The sequence below is a fragment of the Rhea americana genome, unplaced genomic scaffold, assembly GCF_003343005.1.
Source record: "Rhea americana isolate MKP2758 unplaced genomic scaffold, rheAme1 scaffold_74, whole genome shotgun sequence".
Classification (NCBI taxonomy): domain Eukaryota; kingdom Metazoa; phylum Chordata; class Aves; order Rheiformes; family Rheidae; genus Rhea; species Rhea americana.
In genome coordinates, this window is record NW_028186912.1 from 267,092 (window position 1) to 288,215 (window position 21,124).

A 21,124-nucleotide genomic window follows, 5' to 3' on the forward strand; every position below is an offset into this window, starting at 1 on the left:
TCTGGATGAGATGTGACTTTTAGCCAGCAAGAGCAGGAGGATGGGTATGTGTAGCTGTTTTTATATGCCTTTCAAAACTAGAGTCATATTAAAATCAAAAATATTTACCTGCATGTCCATATGCACCACACAGGGTTTCTCTGTCCCTTCTCAGCAAAGGCTTGCAACTTTGGCAATTTAACCCTGCTATCCAATTCACTTCTGCCATAATAGCACTTACAGTCAAGATCAGGCAGTGCTTCTGCTCAAATGAATATATGTGTTTCTTCCTAATTTTGATTTTACAGTATCATTCTCAGAGGATTTGAGAGTGATTGTGTTACTGATAGATTAGATAAGATAGGAATATTTTATCATGTGTAACAGTAGTATAAAACTGTATTTCTCAGATCACCATTCTTTTAAATAACCTGCATCATTTCTAATGCCATAGAGAATATTAATTTACATAGAGAATATTAATTTATAATCCAGTGTTGGGGACAAGAATCTAGATTTCTTTATACTTGAACTATTATCATAACCTGCTTGATTTGTTATGAATTGATTGAAAGTTGGAATGATTTTGTGTTTTTCAGAATGGGTCATTTTATTATCTTTGATGCAGGATTTGACCAGGATAGTGAAATTATGCTTTCTCAAAATGTCACAGAACAATTAGTTTTCTATTTAGAAGACTGAGTAATTGGAAATGAGTTTCTATGTATGCAGCTCAACCTATTTGTTAAAATATCTGTGCTCTTTGTACAAGTTGAGTAACATTTAATCCTGGTCAGGATCCAGAAAAATTATATTGGTATATCTATTATTAATAGATTAGGGAGACACAAAGTTCGAAATATGTAGGTACTTACATTTTTTCAGTAGTTATAGCTTTGTTCATGCTTAAAAAAATCATTTTAAAGTAATTGCTCATACAATCTTCCTGTCACTAAGGTGATTAAAAACTCTGTTTCATTCTTGGTCGTCGTCTTGCCTTGACTGTTCATTCTCTCCTTGTCCTGTTTTGAGATTAAAGTGTTCCTTTGCCTTTGGTGTTAAAATGTATATGTTTTGCTCAGTTCCTTTTCACCTCCTGGGTTGAAGTCTTTGGCCTTCTTTATGCCCATCTTGCCTCTGTCCAAATCCATTTGAAATGTCACTTGACTTAAACCATCTTCATGGTTCTTACGCCAGATGAAGTGTACATATTGTACTATTATTTTTTTTTGTAGAAATTGAAATAGAAAGTAAAATAATGACTGGAAGATGCAGAGTAGCCAAACCTTTGAGTTTGCGAGTACTGCAGAACAGCAAACAGAAAACTGAATCTCAAGATGCTATTAAACATAACAAAAAAAGCCTTTCAGGAGGCCGGGGGTAAATTAGGAGAGCTCTGATCGTATCGTTATGAAAGGCATTGTATTGTCATGATTGTGCATGCACACAGAGACTGAAGTTATCATTATACTTGTACTCAGTTCATGTTCAGTGTTCCTAAACTCTTTAGTGCTTTTGCAAATAATGCATACATTCTTTCAGTACATATTATTTTTATTTAGTGGATACATGTATTTTTTTATTTAATGGATATGTTTATCTTCATCTGGGATACATTTATCTTCATCTGAATTATGTATGTATTTTTAAGAACATGAATCATGGGACATCTTGTGTAATCTATGGATTTTTGACTGAAACAGGAAAACTGGGGTATGTTTTATTCAAAGTTTTTATACCAATATAAGCATTCTTTCAGGGAAGAATTTGACCAAAAGATGCAATTAATTTAGTCATAACTTAACTGTTAAAACTAAATATGTAACAGAAAGTCAGATTAAAGCTTGGAAATACTATCTTGATTATAGAGCTAACTTCATCTTTTGCCACTCTGGTCTGTTAGAGCACACCTTCACCTGTGTGTTTATTGCTCATGGGATAACATACAATTTTTCAAGCTCTCAGGGTGCTGGTTTCTAACATCTGAACATCAGCTGGGATTACTCCAGCAGATCTGATGCATTTCATCATCTACCTATCTTTCTTCAGGATCTTGTGTCCAATAGTAAATACGATGCAAGAGCCATACACAAGTCACATATCAAAGTACTGTACTTTGTATTTTTGTTAAAAATAAACAACATAAGAGGAAAAACAGTCTAGTTTGACTGCAGAAGTTTTACAAGAAAATGATGACAGGTCTTTTTCTACTGTCTCAAGCAATTGCCCTTTCTCTCTGAGGGCAGCATTCTTCATCCAAATATAAACATTTCTTGCATTATCTCAGGCTGCAATTTCTCATTTATTCCCTTTGGTGCTAAAAAGGAGTCCTGTCCTCAGTTTTAGACTCATGCCATCATGCTGCTCTCTGACCTGTGGCAGTCCAGTGAAATGATCAGGGTTAAATTTTTTTTCTCTCGAGTGAACTAATCTGGTTTAGAGTGTGAACCCACCACTGGTTTGCAGCGTGAACCCACAACAGTTGTGGTGTTTTCACAGAGGAGTGCGAGACTAGGGTGAAGGCCTTARACCATGCTGTAGGGGAAGGGATAACGTTGCCTCTGAAGGAAAGCCAGTCTGATGTTGTGTTATCGCCATACTGGGCAATCTATCTTCCCTTTCCTCCCAACGTTTTCCACTTCTGTGCTGGATCTGGAAATCACATGACAAGAAAAAATCTTCTGCTGGATTAGCCTGTCAAACTAGCCTAGAAAATTAAAAAGAAAGAGGAAAGATTTCTACCAAATCAACCAGTCGAATCAAGTTACCGTGTGGCTGTATGACTGGGAGCAGATGGAAGTGTATAGCTGGTCGTGGCAGAGGGAGAGACTACACCTGACAGCTACATCAGTTCGAACCACTAGGGAACTTCAGCTGGAGGCAGTAGTTTCATAGAGTTTAAGCTAGTATAGGTTGATAATGCTTATCAAAGAGCAAGTCCTGTTCTGTTGCACTCTCCCCTCTCTTGGGTCACCAAAACCACTCTAGTAAAGCTATAAATTGAATGTTGGGCCAAATATTTGCTTGGATTGTAACAACCTTTTTCTTTCTCTTTAATATATTCCCAGGATCAGTTTCTCAATACAACTTTTGCCAAACACTAGTTTTTGCACAAAGGAAGGGGCTGGAAGGAAATTCTGGGGACAGATGAGACTGTTTCTGTTGGTGGCTCTGAAATTAAAYTTTGAGGTTTGTCTCATGATATGGAGTGAAGTGATCCAGCAGTTTTCTTTACTTCCTCCCCTCCCTATTGCTCTTGATGCCTATTTCACACCTATTCCAGYACTTGTCACATGTCCATGGTCTGATTCAACTAATCCAGCTAATTTGGGGTGAGGAATAGATTGTTTTCCTCTGGGCAGGTGGGTTGAATCTCCACGTTGAAGGGCTGATGGATGCCAGAGCAAGGTGGGGGTGAGCAGGACTGTGCGACTGGACAGTCGGTGGGGAGGCAGGGGGAGAGCCAACCCTCCTAGTGCTGGCTGGCTGCTCGTGGAGCCGGAACCTGAGGGAGGAGGTATGTGGTGCTGAATCCTCTACTTCAACCTCGCTGTGCTAGACCAGTCTGGTGAGCTCAGCAGATGCAGAGGGACCCAGGCTGCTCTGAGTTAGCTGCTCTTTTCTCTCCTTGCTAAAGCCATTATGTTTGTCTTTCTGATTGTTTCTTCGTAACCCCAGTGATTCCCCCTCCCCGCCAAATGATGAGTGCATGGCTCAGAAATTGTGTCTCAATGTGGATTTGTAATTTATTAAAGAGTTTGCAATTATGTAAAAGTAGGACATTGGTATGAAAGATCTGGTCTCTTCCACGTTTATGTTTGAAACAGTCACATTTTCTATTAACTTTAGAGTTTAGTAGTAAATTAAGAAAATTAAAAACAGCAGTTAGTTACCTTGAAACAACCTTGAATGTATTTTTCTCTGCAATGTCAATGTTACAAAAGCTCAAATAAAATGCATACAAATAGTTTAAAAGTTACATAAATTAAAATCCTATTTACATGTATGGGAAAGAAAAAAACTGAAAATTGCGTTCTGTCCCATTTTTGCTTTGTCTTAAAAAAAAAAAAAATATCTGCTGGTTTGGCAACTGTGAGGGTGACATCAGCTCTTCCATTGTGAAAGATCTGCTTTCTTTTAGACAGCATTATGGCATTTCATCAAGCTTTAGTGATTCAGCTGAATTAAAAACCAACTGGATTTAAGTCTAAATTCCCATAACTACTAAACCAAACATATTTCTGACCACACAGTCATTGCTAGATGGCCTGTCTTGAAGCAGTATTGAAATTTTATRTCTCATAGTAGGCACTTTTATTTGAGAATCAGAACTGAATGGAATGGTAGAAGAAAATGTACTCTTTACTTCAGAGTTGTTAATCAGAATCTGTCAGTATACACTTTTTTTTAATCTAACTTGCTAAATTCATTAGTGAAGTTAGTAAATTTTATAAAATCTTCTAGACTACTCCTATGGACACTTTTACCTCCTCTTCAAAAGGAAGTTGACTTCTTTAAGTAAACTAGAAAGATATATTCAGATGAAATATATTGATTGGATGGAGCTGTTTGGGGCTGAAAAAACTTCTGCTTCATTTAAAATTTCAGATTTACCATAAACTAAAACTTCAAAAGCATAATAAAATTGTAGTCAATTTATTTTGAAGATATCTATTCATAAAGGCAGACAGCCGAGACAGACATTCAGAGAACTTTTAAAAATGTTTTGTAATTTTTCTCCAAACTTGCATTGAATAAAATTAATTGAACAAACTTTACATTGCTCTCCTTGACATTTGGAAAAAGGCATTACCTCATATATTGCACAATTAATTGCTAAAATAAATGATTGCTTATAGGGTGCTAGATCTGTGCAGATTGAACATATATATTACAATAGAGAGACCATTTAATTTCTGGTACTGATATATCATTCATGGATGTTAAAATTGCATGCTAGCTACAGCATTATATATTATATCCACATATATACCAAAAGGATTCATCTTGATTATGGAATGGACACTCTAGGCTGCTCTAGGCACCATTTATTACTTACTGTGCCCAGGTGAAAGATGATTCCAGAGACTTTGCAGACCAGAAGTGATTTCTTCCCTGTTTTTATTACTGATGACCTGGCTGTTTTACAGTTATTAAAGTGAAAAAAAAACATTCCTCAGTAATGGAATTATCCAGTAACAGCAGAGGTTTATAATAGGTGTAGGTATTTATGGATGAGTGCTCTGTGGACTTTGAATAGGATAACTATACTCCATGTCTGTGCCAGGCTAATACCCAGAATCCATTCCTGGAGAATCAAAATGTGAAGAAAAGCCACTAGTCTAATTAGCTGACTAGGTGTACATAATGGAATGGGGAAAACTGGAATGGGAAAATGATCAAGAATGCAGAAATAAAGTACATTATTTGTTTCTCAGAATTTCCATTTCTCAGCAAAATTAAACATACTGTATGCTCATCAGCAACTCTATTGTCTTTTTTTTACAAGTAAGTCATGAACCCAAATGACCCTCTTTATGTTAAAAAGTCAAGTGAGACCAACATGTGGCCCTGGAGCCACACAGGGTACTTAACCACTTTCCATGGTGCTTTATGCTGGTCTGACAGTTGTGTGCAAAGCTCAACCATAGTCCCTATGGGAGGCCATAGCTCCAAGCCAGCCACAGCTCTGCTGCCATGGAGTTTTTGAGGTGCAGCTCTTGTTGGAAAAGTTGGCCTGTGGTTATACTTTGCCTCAACTCCTTGGCATCCATCACTGTAGTATCCAGTACTAGGTGTATCAATATCAATATATCAATATTAAATATGATGATTACCACTTTGGTAGTCTTATAGATACTAATCTCCATGTTTCCTTTGGGATATAGATACTCTCTTCTAGAATTTAGAGATGTTAAGTCACTTGATGACTGGCTCAATGCCAGCATCCTCTCTGAAATTCAGTCATCCCTTGTTAGTTCTTCTTTTCTGTGCTTCAGCAGATCCTATATCTATTTGAAAATAACACCAATATTTTATATTTTTTTTTATGCAGCTCTCAATGTGTAAGGTCTAGAGGCTAGATTACCTTTGTCAAATGAAATTTCTCTGACTTGGAAATTTTGTTTTTAATGTAGTGTTACCTCATAGTTGTTTCAGTGTTACCTCTTAGTATCTTAAGTGGGGTTTGTGTGTTTCATATGTAAGGGTCTGTAAATATGGACTTTGATATTAGTAATTCATCAATACTATTCAGTTCAGTTTAAATCTGTTTCCTGGGGGGAAAAAAAAAAAGATTAAAAGAACTAAAAATTTTTTTGTATTTTTCCATTCTAGGAGAAGTAAAAATAAAGTGCTCCTTTTAGAAGATCACATTTTGCTATGTTAGATCTTGTAGGCTGTATTAGAAAGTAGCTTATTCTCATTTAGAATAACTTTTTTTTTTTTTTTTAATTATTGTGCAATTATATAAAATTTTGGCCTTGTTGAAGTTTATGGAGACTTTTTGTGGCTGTTAAGAGTCCTGGATTTTACTGAGTAGATTTTTTTTTTTTTTTTAAAAAAATCAAAGATTGTAAAAAAACCAAGATGATGAATACTTTGAAACAACAGTAAGAATATTTTTATATGCTTACTACTGCCATTAACATTATGTTTAGGAGAACATGCATTTTGAAAGGTAACAGACTGAGCATGATATTCTAATGTAAATCTTACATTTGAAATCAAGCATCACTAAGAGAAAACTAAAATTAAAAGGAATAATAATGAAGACTGGAGCTAACTCACTAAATGATTTAAGGTCAGTGAACTTCAYTGTGTGAGTTTCTGTGTATGGCACAGACCTTTGCATCATCAAAAYGACAATAGGAAGTTTTAGTGCCTCAGGCTTCATCTGTTTCTTCAAAATTGGTGTTCTATTAATTCTTCCAAGGTTAAGGTCATGGCTATTTCTCAAACATTTTTATTTTAATAAAGCAACAGAAATTCTCAGAGTTTTGTAGAAAACTCATTACTGCCGTAGAGCAGCAAAAGGTCACAAAATGTCTTTCCTCTGTGAGGTAGCAAAAAACCTTATTTCTGCAGTAATTCATTGTAACAGTATAGGCTGGAGGAGGCTTTGACATTTCCAGAGTTTCCTTTCTGAGGTCAAGTAATTGATCCATACATTAGAGTTCAGAAAAAAAGAAATTAGTTAAAAGTATGTGTGTGCAAAGATCTTATTAGCCTGTGGAGCCATTTAGAAATTACTATAGCAGACTTGTTTTCGTGTCTTTCTAAAACGTTTTAATTTTTCCCCTGGACTGTCACAGGCAGCCTGTTAATTAAGGCATCACACCTACTTGTGCAGCTTTACAAATTCGATTTACCAATGAGGATGGGCAAAGACAAGGTTATACAGATGTAACTGAAGTGGGAAAATCATAACTTTCAAAGGGCCATTGAGTTTTGAATTATCATTTGGAACTACCATGGAATATTTTATTTATTTATATATTTATTCTAAGCACAAAGGAAAAACACTAGGCTTTAAAAGAATGCGAAGACAAGCAAAAAATAGTTTACTTTACATGTGTAGATGTCTGGAGGTAAGAGTATTATGGTAGATGAAGTGAATCTTTTCTGAATCTTTTCAAAAAATATGCAACATTTTCCCTCCAGCAGTGCGAGGAGTTATCTGTGTTCTGAAGCATCAAATATCTGTAACAGCCTCATAACACTGTGATAAACTTTTGGAAGAAATAACCATGAAGATGTTTTTCTACTCTCATCAATGATGTTTGTTTATTATCTTAAAGAGAAAATGCTTCTTAATTAGACAATACTATTCAGCATTCCCTTGCAACTTTTATTTTTCATTTTTAAGATTTTTTGCTGTGGTGTTTCATAAGAAAGCAAAAGCCTGAGAAGCACTAAATAACCTGCTAATTATAGGTTTGTTAACATACAAAAAGCAACATGTATGTAAAAACAGCCAGGTCACAGAACAGATATTCCTTGTATATGGAGGTTTCATTAAAACAGTTTAAATGAACTAACTGAGCTTAGAATGTTGTTTAGTTATTACAATCAGATATGGTCTAAATGTATCTTCTGACTGCAAAAATATTAGCTGTTCCTTTTGTTCTTTGTTTTTTTATTATTTTTCAATAAGATTTCTCTGAAAATTTTAGTCTTACTCTTTTCTTTCAGGTGAGTAGTTATGTTGAATCATCTGACTGGTTGAAGATTTTAGTGTCTTTATAAATTTTCATACTGCGTTAGGGACATAGTCAAGATTTAAAAAGAGTTTGGAAGAGGCCGATTTAATATTCATTGATAAAAATGAAAAATGTACTATGTTTGCTGTTGTCAGTGCTGTAACAACTAATTAGTAGTTTGGTCTAGTGCTTATATTAGATTAAAAACTTGAACCATGTTTAATGTATTGTCTCCTGATATGTAGGTAAAGAAAAATCTTATGTTAGTTGTTGGTGCTTAATCCAAACAATAAAGAAAAGCAATTCAAGTAGAATGGAAATCCAGTATCAGCTTAGATTGATGACCCTGTCCATAGATTTGTACTACTTTTGTTATGTGTGAACCTGATCAGTGTGATGAGTACAGCTTTTCAATTGCTAAATTGACCTTCACCAGAAAAGATTTATGCTCAAGAGTATTTGTACGTTATGTTCCCGTATTAAGCCTCTTTACCACCCCTCTGTCCATGCTCCTCAGTTTTAGGTGCTTCCAAACTAGGAAAACTGAAAGTAATCTGGATTTTTCTTTTTCTTTTTTCTTTTCTTTCTTTTCTTTTTTTTTTTTTTTTTTTTTTTTGTTTTTGTTTACCATTCTCTCTCTCTCTCTCTCTTTTTTTTTAAATCATGTATGGAAGAATCAATCTTAATTCAGCTTTGGATTTTGTTTTTGTTGAATAGTTTGATTAAGCCCAAAATCAGACTGCCAGCAAATCTAAAACATTCTGTGCACACAAAGTATTTTAAATTTATGCATGCTAGAAAAACGCATGMATAATTAAATTAAAATTTAAAAGACTTGAGAATCTGTACCAAATGATGCACTCACTATATTTGCATGTATTCCTATATAAATTCCAAGTCCTATGTACAAATCTGGTATGAGTGAAATTGAAATTACACAATCCCATCAGAATATCCCATCACCAATTTAAAGACTTATTTTTCTCTTTTGTCATTCAAAATGTTTGCATGAGTTATATGATGTGAAACAGGAAAGCTGGAGGAAACCTCCATCTTGGAATGTCCTTGGAATTCCAGCATTCTCCTGGAAACTGGGCTGTCCCAGTTCAAGCACCTTTTAACAATYAATCAGAGTAATTGGGTCCAGCAACTCAAGTTCCAAAAGCCCAGAAATTTATCCCCAGTGCTGGACTAGATTTCTTGGAAGAAGGGGAGATAACCTCTCTCATTTTTGTCAGGTATATCCACTTAGAATTTAAGCCTTGCTTTTCAAGTTAATTTTCTTTTTATTAGAATGCATGGAAATGAAATACTTAATTGGTACAACCCTTTTGTTTATTCCTAGTTTACTGAAAATTAAATCAATTAATCATTGAATTGGCAACTGTTTCTAATTCCTTTAGCAGACATACAGTCAATAATTTATACAGCCTACAGAGGGCTTTCCGTGTGACAYGATAATTTTCTGCTTTAGGGAGGAAACTATTGGATAGTTGGAAAAGTCCTGCCCAAAGAAAGTTCAGAAGATGTGGGTACGGGAATCTATGCTGACCACAAGGATAAGTTATAGTGTGGCTTCCTGAGTTTTACTGCAGTAAAGTTATGGTTCATTTCTCAGCTTAGTATTTCTCTTTCTGACTATAAAGAATCATGTGTTTCAGTGCCTGGTACCTGAAGACTGCCTTTCTTCTGTTGTTCCGCTGCTGCAGGGAAGATCGAGTGATATGTTTAAATAAACAGTTTGTAGATCTTAACTTCTGAGTTTAGTGTCATGGATWTTGCAGCAGAGAAAATGACTCTGGAATTCAGTTTTCTCCACTGCTCTGTAAGCCTCAGTTTCTGGTAACATTCATGGGATTGTGTGCTCTGTGACTGATTTTTTTCTTAAGCTTTTGCCTACGAGACTTCTTAAATGATATATTGGTTTTTGCTTTGTTTTGATTTCAGAATCACTTTAATTTATGCCAATCTTATTGTTTGCCTGTTTTGTTTTAAAACTTGCATATTGCCAGAAATGGATGTTGTGAATGCAAATATATAAACCTTTCCTATAAAGGTTGTGTAAAATGTGGTTATTTCTACTGAGATAATGTAGGTATAAAGGGGAATTCAGCTTTGTTTGATTGAAAGAAATTGCTAGGAGTTGCTAGGAGTTGCTTGATTGTTTCTGCTGTTGCTTAAGAGTCTAATTCTGAGCTCACTGGAATTAATGGAACAGTTCCTATTAGTTTTGGTGTGTTTTGTGTCAAGCCCTAGCAGGCTGCTGCTATTTCAAGTTCTGCTGTTGCACAGCTAAGCATTAGTAAGGGATATTGAACCTGCCAAACRTGCAAGTTTTGTGCATAAGCATCTAGTCAGCTTTCCATGATGCTAAAGACTGTTTCCATGAGAGTAGTTTTCATCTGTATTTCTGTAACATTTAAGGTAGTCTGAGTTTCTTTTTACTTACAGTTTCTGCTGCTGTAGTACAAAAACAGGTTGATGTGGTTTGAAGAAGTCTGCGGTGTCTATTGACAGAAAAGCAATTGCCTATGATTTTGCACCACTGGGGAGAAACTCTTAYTTAATAGGTATCACATAACTAAATGTTTCAAATCCTGATAATAGTGAAGCAATTTGCATTCACATTGAACAATTTGCATTCATTGAACACAAGCCATGATGTGCAAAATCTATGATTTATTTTAATGGAATCAACAGGTGAATGATACTATTACCATTTTTATGAGAATGTATAGAAGCTGTTGAATATAATAGGGATTTCTTGGACGATTAAAATAGTATGTTGATTTTAAAGCTGATGATGAGCATAGCAGAAAATACTCTGTCTCTTTTTAGGCTTCATGGATGAGTGTTTTTTGATTTATCAGTCCCAGACTTCTGTCTAAGGATCTCCTCTGTGTTTTTTATAGACTACTAATCAGGTCAGATGAGGCAGAGAGGGATATGCATTGGCTTGCTGTGAAAATATTACCAGTTACTTTTCTTTGTCTGTTAAAAGCAACTTTGTCTGTTGCTTTTAAATGCTAGTGACAGTAGCCTGTGTTTTTTTTTCCAGTGGTCAGTTAAAGTATTAAGTGGAATACTGCTCTGTAACATACAGAGAAGTTCATTCCTCTCTAATAAAAACAATTTTACAAAGTAAAGAAACTTTTCTGAATTGCTTGGTATGTTTCAGAGTATCATCTCATCAAAATATAAAAAAGTAATTGAACGTCTAATTTATCGCCCTAAGATTGGTCATTGTCAGGTGACCCTACCTTTTGAAAGCCTGGCTTTTTGGAGTGACTATCTTCAGTGATTTCACAGTCTGTATGCACGAGAGTGCATTCTTTTTTGGATGTATGTGTGACTTAAATGTTACCTTGTTCCCCAGAGCTGAGAAAGGACGTTACTATAAGCCCTAGTTTCTGCAGTTCATTAGTTTCTCGTCTTCTGGCTATGGGATGAAACTTTGTTATGTCTGTATTCCTTACTTTAAATGCTTAATTAATGCAATTCTGTGGTAGGTGCATCTGTCACAGTCGTAACTCTGTATGTGTACCTCCAGCCTGCATTAGCAGATAAGTATCTGAAAATATGAGCAGTCCCAATGTATGTAATCCTCCTGAGAATCCTTTGCATACAAGCAGGACATTTTTGCAACACTATCCTAGTAATAATTGTTACCTATATGGTGCCTACTAGCAAGAAAAAAAWTCTCTATCATCTAGTGGAAAGATAGCAGGAGGCTAGAAGCTCAGAAAGGTGTTCCAGCTATTCTGATAGCAACAAGCTCAGAGGCTATTAAAAGTAAGCTTTATGAAGTGATAGAGTAACATGGAGATGTTCCATGAAATGTCTTTGGCATTTGAAAATAAATTGTGTGTAAYTGAATTTGAGCATATATCCAAGATTATATTTGTTCAGGGAATGTAGACTAGTTCAGTTGGAATCTGGCTGTTACTGATTACTAGTAAAAACGGAAGAAGTTTCCCAGATAGGGAATTTTATATCTCATACAGTATTTTAGCATGTCTGAGTTCTTCTTGCTGTGGGTTTGTGCTGCATAGTAGTGTAATTTGCCATTTTAGACAATGTCTAGTCAAAGCTGAGAGGTTAGGTTCAGGTGGAGACTATAGTCACTTCAAACATACTAAAGATTACTAAGAGGATATGGTGTCACTCAGATAGCTCATCGTGTCAGAGGAGTTAAGTGTTCAAACTATTTGGCTTATTTCACTGATTGGTCCACTATCATGTGAAGTATCAAGAATTTGATTACATTTGGCCCAACGTCACTCAGGATGGGAAAAACACTCTTTTCTGGATGTTGAGGATGGAAGCAGTCTAGTCCCAGGAGTTCTTTGGAATATACAAATTCCATTAAGCAGAATGTACGTCTGGCAGAAGTTTTTAATTCCTGAGGGAATATGGATTTCACCTGTCGTTGTCACTGTTTTCTGAACCTTTTCAGTTGTACTATATTATTTTTGAGATGAGACGACCAGAACTACAAACAATTTTCCAGTTGTATAGTGCTTTTTGCTCTGTTCATTAGTCTTTTCTAATAATTCCTTGCATTCAGTTTGCTTTTTGAGAATTACTGACGTAACTCTACAATAATTTCAGCTCAATCTGTCATGATCCTGAGATGTTATTCCCAGACAATAATGAGCAGCTCTCGGGCCATCATTTCGTGTGTGAATTTGTGATTGTTATTTCATACATGCATCACTGTACATGCATCTATGGTAAATATCATTAGCTATTTTAATGCCCAATTACACAGTCTCATAATGGCTTTCTTATATAAAGTTCTTCATAAAGTTCTTCACAGTTGGCCCTTCTCTTTACTGCTCTGAATCAYTTCTTATCATCCACAGACTTTGTAATTTTGCTATTCAGTCCCCTTTCCATTAATATGTGGGTTTGYCATTTGGAATATGCTGAATATATGAGACCCAATACAAATTCCTTTAGAAATCTACTGGTGATGAATCTACTCCAACATGAAATAAAAAATCTTTTTGGTTCTCATTTTATTAAGTGCTTTTCTTATCTGTATGAGAATCTTTTATCTCACAGTTGCTTAGTTTCTTTGTCTAGCGCCTTTGGAAATCCAGGTAGGCGATATCAGTCAGATCTCCTTTGTCAACAGCATGCAGATTTTTTCAGTGTCTCAGCTCTCCTCTCTGTAGGACTAGGCTTTGTCTCTGTAAGGTTTGTGCTATTCATAATGGGTTGTTGCATAAATAATCCTTCCCGCTTCCCTTAAATAATTCACAGTGTAATAGAAATAAACTTCCATGCTATGGGGACCTTGTGATATTACCTAAATATTGGAGTGAAGTTACCAGCTAAGTGATAGGGAGAGATGCTTAGACAGACTGAAAATTTCTACTGCAGTAGAAGTCTGGAGAACTACGTTTTTAGTTATTAGGAGAATATCTAGGGAATCTTTTTGTATGGTATGCATTGTGAACTGCAAGGTGTCAAACTATTTAGCTCCCCAGGTTGGATAATACACATACATGTTTCCGTTATAGGAAATGTTGATGGTATTATAGCTTTGTCTGGAAGCTCTTAAATGTACTTTGTTACTGACCTGCAAAGCAGAAGCACTTTTTTATTATTTGGTTCAGATGTGCTTCCAGTTTACCCTGGGAAGAGTGAGAGCCATCTAAAGAAACTAGTTCGTTGTGCCTTTCCTTAGTACGTGCTTTTCAGTCTTTTCCATCAAGTGGGTTGCAATTAAGCTTGGAGCCATTTGTGTTTTCCCTGTCATGTGGCTAAGCCTGCTGGTRTATTATTATAAACAGAAGTTTGACTATAGAGAATGCTGTTATTTTTTGAATTTTCCTTTAGGAAATATACTGTATTCTTTTTTTCTTTTTAAAGGTAGATAACTGTTAATGCCATTACTTTGCAAATGAAGAAATGGAGGTACAAGCTTTGTCTGCTTCTGTTATCTATGAAAGATGCTGACTGTATGTAGTTGCTTGTAGGTGAAGGTTGTTTTTATTGTGTAGGGCACTGGAAAATTGCAGAGATGCAGTCCATCTGACAGTCAGCTAGGTTGTTTAGAATAACTCCTTGTGTAGGGCTCTATTTCCCAAATAAATAATAAACTAACATTCTTTTGTCTCCCTCCAAAACCCAATGTTTTGGAGCAATTCCCAGTGTTTCTTCCCCCCACACTAGTACGTAAGACTATAGGGTACAGAAATGTAGCATGCTTCAAGCAATACTGTTTTGGTTCCTCTAACTTTTGTGGTCAGGATCTCAGTAAATGCCATGTTAGAGAAAACTGTGTGTTGTTTGATCTCTTACTCTGCAAGAAAACTTCTCAGCATGGATCATCTTAATCATAGACTGAAGGAAGAATATTCTGGTTTTAGATGTACTGTCTATTTATATCACCACATTTTAGGATTCTACCAATTACTTGAATTGGTCTCATGATTAGAGGGAGAAAAGAGAGGTAGGGGAGTAAGGAGAAGAATAGTTTATATATGCTTATTGGATCTGTGCAAATATACAATTGGCTAGATAAACATAGCAGATATATGTAATCCCATACATATTCCCTTTTTTACATCTCAGCTGAAAGATTGCAGTTTATCTTCTTCCTTTCTATGATTAAAAATTAGAGAACAGAAATTAAATGAATATTTCCTTAAATAATTTTGTTAAATAATTTTATTACATTTAATGACATTTTCCCACAATTTATCTATTAGGCTGAGTCCCTGGAAGTTGAGCCTGCCTTTTACAAAAAAAAAAAAAAAAAAAGAAAAAGAAAAAAAGAAATCCGAATTGTATTTTGCTTTGCTTTGTAAATCTATACAAACAGATAGATATTTACTACTTAAATCTTTTTATGCAAACTGTGGTGTTTTATACAAACAGAGTATTTGAAATGTTTACTTTGCAAAGTGTTGGCTAGCAACACTAGAAGAATAGAAAAGATTTCATGCTACATAGAAAATAAATAGATTTTTGGTCATTTTTGTCTTTTTCATGGTGATCAGTTATTTTTATGTTAGATATCTGAGTTTCTGATAGGTAAGGAGGATTGTATAAGCTGAGAAATGGATGATCAAAGCTCATGTACATATTCATTGCTAGAAGGGCTGGGAAGAAATATTTCTTCCTATTTTCCATCCCTATAAATCATTGCACAATTGGATAGGTGAACTAATGACTTACTTGGAGGCTGTAAGCATACGTAAAAATGCACAGGAAGAAAATATTTTTCTCCAGAAGAGCTACCAGTCCAACCTAAATAATGTGTTGGCTCAAGAGCACACGTGGAGTACTCAGTGAGGTCAAAAGGGGTTTGTTGAAAGGGTAGGAAGGAAAGTCCAGGGCTAGGCACATTCCAAGCCTAGAGCATAGAAAAATGAAAGTGAAATGAAAGTGAAATGAAAGAAAGGATTGCTCAGATGACATAGCTAGTCAGAGTAAGGAGTTTTTGGTTTATATTTTCTGTTTAACTTTGAGTTGTCAGGTATTAATTACTTTCAGGGGCACACTGCTAAATTGAATGTACCAAGGAATTTATTTGGTATGGAAAAACCTGTCTTTTTGTGATATTTGTGTAAATATCACAAATACTGTGATATTTGTGTTCTTTTTAATTTAAAATTGTATGACTAAAGCAAGAAATAATGTAGATATCAGATTCTTAATCACAGTGGTGAAAATCTGGTGTGAATCCATTATTTTAGTGACTTTACTCTTTATTTTCATTGTGAGATAAATGAAAAGCAATCCTTAAGCAAGTAACTGACATGCTTGCATTGATATGGATTGTTCTGTGCTTTGGAAGGCACTGATAATATAAATGAATATTCTAATCTACTTACACTATCACTTCTTTTAAGAAAAGCATTACAAGTTAAACTAGAGGGTATGCTAGAAATGACTTATGTACCTGTAATTCTGAAACTACAGTAAAATCTAAATCTTAATTGTATATTCTTACCTTTCTGTGAAAACATCTACCCTTTTAGTTTACTACACATAAAGATTAATATAATAAAGAATTTGTGTAAATCTGCCTGAGCATATCACTTTTTCTGTAAACAAAGTATTTGTCCTGAAATGAAAGTAATGTGGTAAAATCTTGTATGTGATGGAAATAAGAATAGCTGTGCCGTGTCAGACCAAAAATTGCTGTTGCTCATATAGGTCCTGTTTCCAAGAGTGGTCGTAGTGTAAGAAAAAGTGTGAGAGGGCAAGCACATAAAAATACATCCCCCGTGAACTCCCCCACAACCTGCAGCTCATGGAGCTCCTTATATTTGGGTTGTATTTTTGTGTTCAACAGCCCTTGATGGATTTTTCTTCCAGTTTCCAGTTTTATCACTCCTTCAAGCTATGTGAATTTTTGGCATCTACACCATCCAATGGCAAGGAATTCCACACTTAAGCTGAGTTAGTGATACCAAAATATATCCTGTTTGTTTTGAATAGGATTTCATAGRTTAGTTGAGGGCCCTTCTCCCCAAATTAGGAATGATGAGTTGTTCGCTATTCAGATTGTTAGTGCCACTCAATTTCACAGATCTCTGTCCTGTCCCACACCAGTTGTCTGTCTTTGAGGATGAAGAGACGTTTAGTCATTCCTCATATAGAAGCTGTCCCATACCTTTGTCGTCGCATGTCTTCGAACGTCTTCTAGTTTTTCTGTATCCGCTTTGTAATGTGGGGACCAAAGCTGCACGCAGTGTCCAACGTGAGGCACGCCATGGAGCTAGGCTGTGGCATAGTGTTCCTTTTTTTGCCATTCCTAATATTAGTTTTCCTTTTTTGACTGATGCTGAACATCAGATGCTGTACATATGCTGGTGCATTAGCAAGACTTAATGCTCTGAAAGACCACTCACTTTTCCTATGCTCTGGTCGTAATTCAGGATGTTATTTGTACATTTATCTGGTAGTAAATTTTTCAGCTTCTAACCTGAAGGGTATGCTATGGAATATTCAAACTGATAAAATGGCAACTATTTTTGCAAATGCAACTATTGTTTTTTCAATGTATTTTTGATATCTGAGCGATGATTTTTAAGCAGAATTGATTGATGTCTCTTTTCTGAAAATCAGATCTCTTGAAGATACAGATCAGCTATTGGAAATTATTAATCAATTTATGCYAAAATGAGGAATATGTCTGTTTATAGAGACAAATTATGTGCAACAATGAAAATAAATCAACTAAGCTGAGGTTTTCATAGGGGGCTGAGGGCCAGATTTATTAAAGTATTTAGATCATAAACTACTTTTGTGGATAAGGAGGGGTTGGCCACCTCAGTTTCTTTTAAAATCTGACATAAAATGAGTTTTCAGGCTGTTAAGACTGAGGATGGTCTTAGAATATTATATAAACTTTGAAGTCACTTATCCAAGGGCAATATTATTTGAAGTATTATATTTTTATTTTTTTCTACAGAGCTATAAAATCTATTTAAATACTTTTTTGGTAACCCACTACTGCCACAAAAACAGTAAAATATTTAGATTAATTTAATGGTTGTAGCATTAAATATTTAAAAAGAAACAGCTGAATGAAATTCCATTGCTTTCTGAGGTAATAAAAGTATAATTTCCCAATAGAAYACTTCAAAGGAAGTAAAGCATCTGGTGATGCTCACAAGGCAGCTTCAGGAAAGAAGSTTCTGTTTGAAAATAAGAAAACTGAGGGCAAAGGCTATCATATATTTTTAAGATAAAAGAAAAATTTTAGTATTTAATTGGCCACTGATACATTGGTGATCACAGGGCAGAAAAAAAAATTTTTAGCCTCTTTGCATAGGCAAAGGCATCGTAGTTCTGATATATGCCCTAACTCTATAAAGTGAGTATGTGGGCRTTTGAGGGCAGACTTGATAAGACAGATCCATAAAAGGCATCTGTCTGGTTGCTGAATTAGTTGTATTAGGCTATTGTTGCTGTCTGGTCAACCATGCTGAAAAAATAAGAAAATAAAGCTGGAGCAGATGAAGAGAAAAACTGCTGAGAATCCTAGGGAATGAACATTTTATCTTATAGAGGAAACAAAAAGAATGTGACTTGTTTAGTCTACCAAACTGGAAAAGGGAATTCTGTAAAATTCATACTGCAGGGAGAAGACTGTCCAATAATTTTGCATTTCATCTGTAATAACAGAAGCTGAAGAATAAAGACAGAGGTGGAAATTTAACAGCAGGGCTGAAAGGAAGAAGAAAGTCAGGTAAATGTTGGAGGAAGGAATATACTAGTTTGAGACAAATTATATGATGGGATGAATTTATATTACGTAATCTGGCAGTCCTATAAATATGCTGTGTTGAGCTCACTCCAGTGAGCATCAGTCTATTTTCTGTGGCTGGTATGTCTGATAAAAGTTGACCTGTACTGCCTGTGAAGTAATGTGCTTGGCTGAACAACAAACAGTACATTTCTTTGGCAGAAGACACGGACTTGCAATGGGTGAATTAGCATGACTGATAGAGTTCTGCATATGTAGCTCAATGTGAGTGCACTTGCCTTTTTCTCTTCAGTAAATTTTTCTCATAGATAATACTCTATCAGACAACCTCAACTGCAAGCTCTGGTAAAAGTATTTGCTCAGTTTTAAGAATTGCTTGTTTTCATTACCTGGAACAAATAAAGATTTTTTTAAAAATCAGTTTAGCTTTTAGAGCTTTATTATGAGTTTGATACATGGCATTCCAACAATATTTTGAAAAGTGTATCTAAAAATACAATCTTTCATACAGTTTATTTCAAGKATTTTAAATAACTTATATTGTGTATTGCTGTGGCTTCACATACACTAGCTCAGCAATTGGAAGAATTTTCTCCATGCTAAACCTTAAAATTGGAAATRTGAATTCATAATTTTTCCTTTAGACCAAACCCTAGTATTGCAATTTTGGGATTCAATGTACAAATCACGTGCTTGTGTTTTTTTGATCTGCTGGCTATCTTTCATTGTGCTCTTTAAGAAGGTAAATGGTAAAGATGAGTATTCCCAGTAACAAAGAGCATGACAGAATAATACATAATATAATGATGAGAATTAAGCAATATTAATCTTTTAAAAATTATGTATCTGCTACAGACATCACACACATCTGCACGTGTGCATTTATTTTCCACAAGAAAATCTTCTAGGAGATTTTTATTAGGTTTTCTCTTTTTATAGTTTGTTTTTTTAAAAATCATCCGTTTCAGTGCTTCGTGATCTAAACTGAGTTGAGCCCTCCCTATCTGTATATGCTTATTCTAAACAAGTGGGCCTCTCTTATAGCTGTATGTATCTAGAAACATTATAGAAGTAAGATGTAAACAGGGAACTTGAGTATGCACAAGAAGCGCTTATCAAAGAAAAAAAAAMGATTCCAAATATAAAGACCAGTAATAAAACAGAAATTTACCAGGATCTTCATAAAAACTAGAGATACTGTGTCCCAGCATTTTATTTCCAGACTTTCTTTTGCTCTCTTCTGTCTGATCTATCTGTATATTTGCCTCACTGTGACTTAACAGTATTTACTCTTTTTAGAAGCCTCTAGTTCTGCTTCTAATACTAAGTATCTCACACCATTGTATAAGTTTTTTTGATTGTTTGTTTTAGTGGCAAAAGTCTGCCTGCTGAGTCCTTTAGATTTCCTAAATTAATTGAAAGTTATCTCTTGAAAGATGCAAGAAAATCGAAATTGGTTTCTCTCTACCTCCTGATGTCTTGTTTCTAGTCAGATTACAGAACTGCCTTTAGTTTTTCTTTTTGTAAACAGTTATCAGCTGATACAGTTAATATAAAAGTCTTGGATTTATTTCTTAAAGTCAGATCTTGTTTATAAAAGCTGAGATTCGAGATGGCTATTAGTTTGCATGCTCTTGGTGTGTCTGTCTGACTCCCTCCTGCTTTCAGTAAAGACCTGGACTTCTGATCATCCCTGGTACATGTATGTTATTTTTTTTTTCTGAGCTTCCTTTAGAAAGAGCTACAAGATTCCTTCTGAGAGGAAATTTGRGCATAGCTGACACTTGACAGAGTTTGCTGCAGTATCTGGAGATGGGTCTGTGTCATATTTGACTTTCTACCTGAAACACATGAAGACATGCCTTTCGCTCCCTCAGTTGCTATGCCTTAGAATTACCTCTCTGGCCAGTTGCAGATCCGTGTGAATGCAGCCAACTTATTCCAGAGGGAGTTAGCTCACAGTCTGTGGATAAAAGTCAGGACCTATGACTTGTTCACTGGAGTGATCTAGGAGATTTAGCACTGAATCAGGAGAGTTTTCAATCCTGTATTCCTAACTGGAACAACATAGCAATTACAATCATGAGTCGTCTTAATATGTGCTTGTATATGAGATTATTGCCCACAGAGTTATTTGAACTCAGAAGTGACTTTCTCCACTGGCAACCATATTACTTTTTGTGGGGCAATTCAAGATCTAAGAGCTAAATATATCCAGTGAATTGTAACACAGATCTTTGTACACACACACACACACGTATATAAAACAAATGCTGCACCTGACACACAAAAAATAAGCAAATTATACTGATTTGTTTTCTAACAGAATTCTAAAAATGACTTCATGCTTATACAATGTTTCTAATTTAGTTTACTTTCTGTCAAGGTCTTGGCATTGACAACAGGACATCTTTATCACAGAACAGTTCTTTTACATGGGATGATGCACTTTTCAATATCTCCATGCATGCAGCAATTCGACATGGAAAATGGAAGTTACTGACTGGATATCCAGGTATTGAAGTAACTCCTTTTCATCCAACATGTCATATTTCCCTTCCCCCTGCCCCAATTTCATTTTATTTAATAAACTATCAATTCGTTTATTTACTCCCAAGTTTTCAGGGTTTTGATCATGTGCCAGAATCTAGGWGGGGCACTTTTAGAATGCATACAATGCATACAAAACCCTTGCAACATCGAAGAATAT

The 21,124-nt window shown here is 35.2% G+C and overlaps 1 protein-coding gene across 1 annotated transcript in view; it reads left to right on the forward strand.

The window, feature by feature from the left end:
* The window catches only part of ARSB (arylsulfatase B), a gene marked incomplete at its 5' end in the record, with an annotated part of 65,943 nt that overhangs the window by 41,170 nt on the left and 3,649 nt on the right, over positions 1–21,124 (forward strand). The window contains one exon of the mRNA XM_085322046.1: positions 20,801–20,929. Coding sequence (XP_085178172.1) covers positions 20,801–20,929 — 129 coding nt within the window. The remainder of the gene's footprint in view (positions 1–20,800; positions 20,930–21,124) is intronic.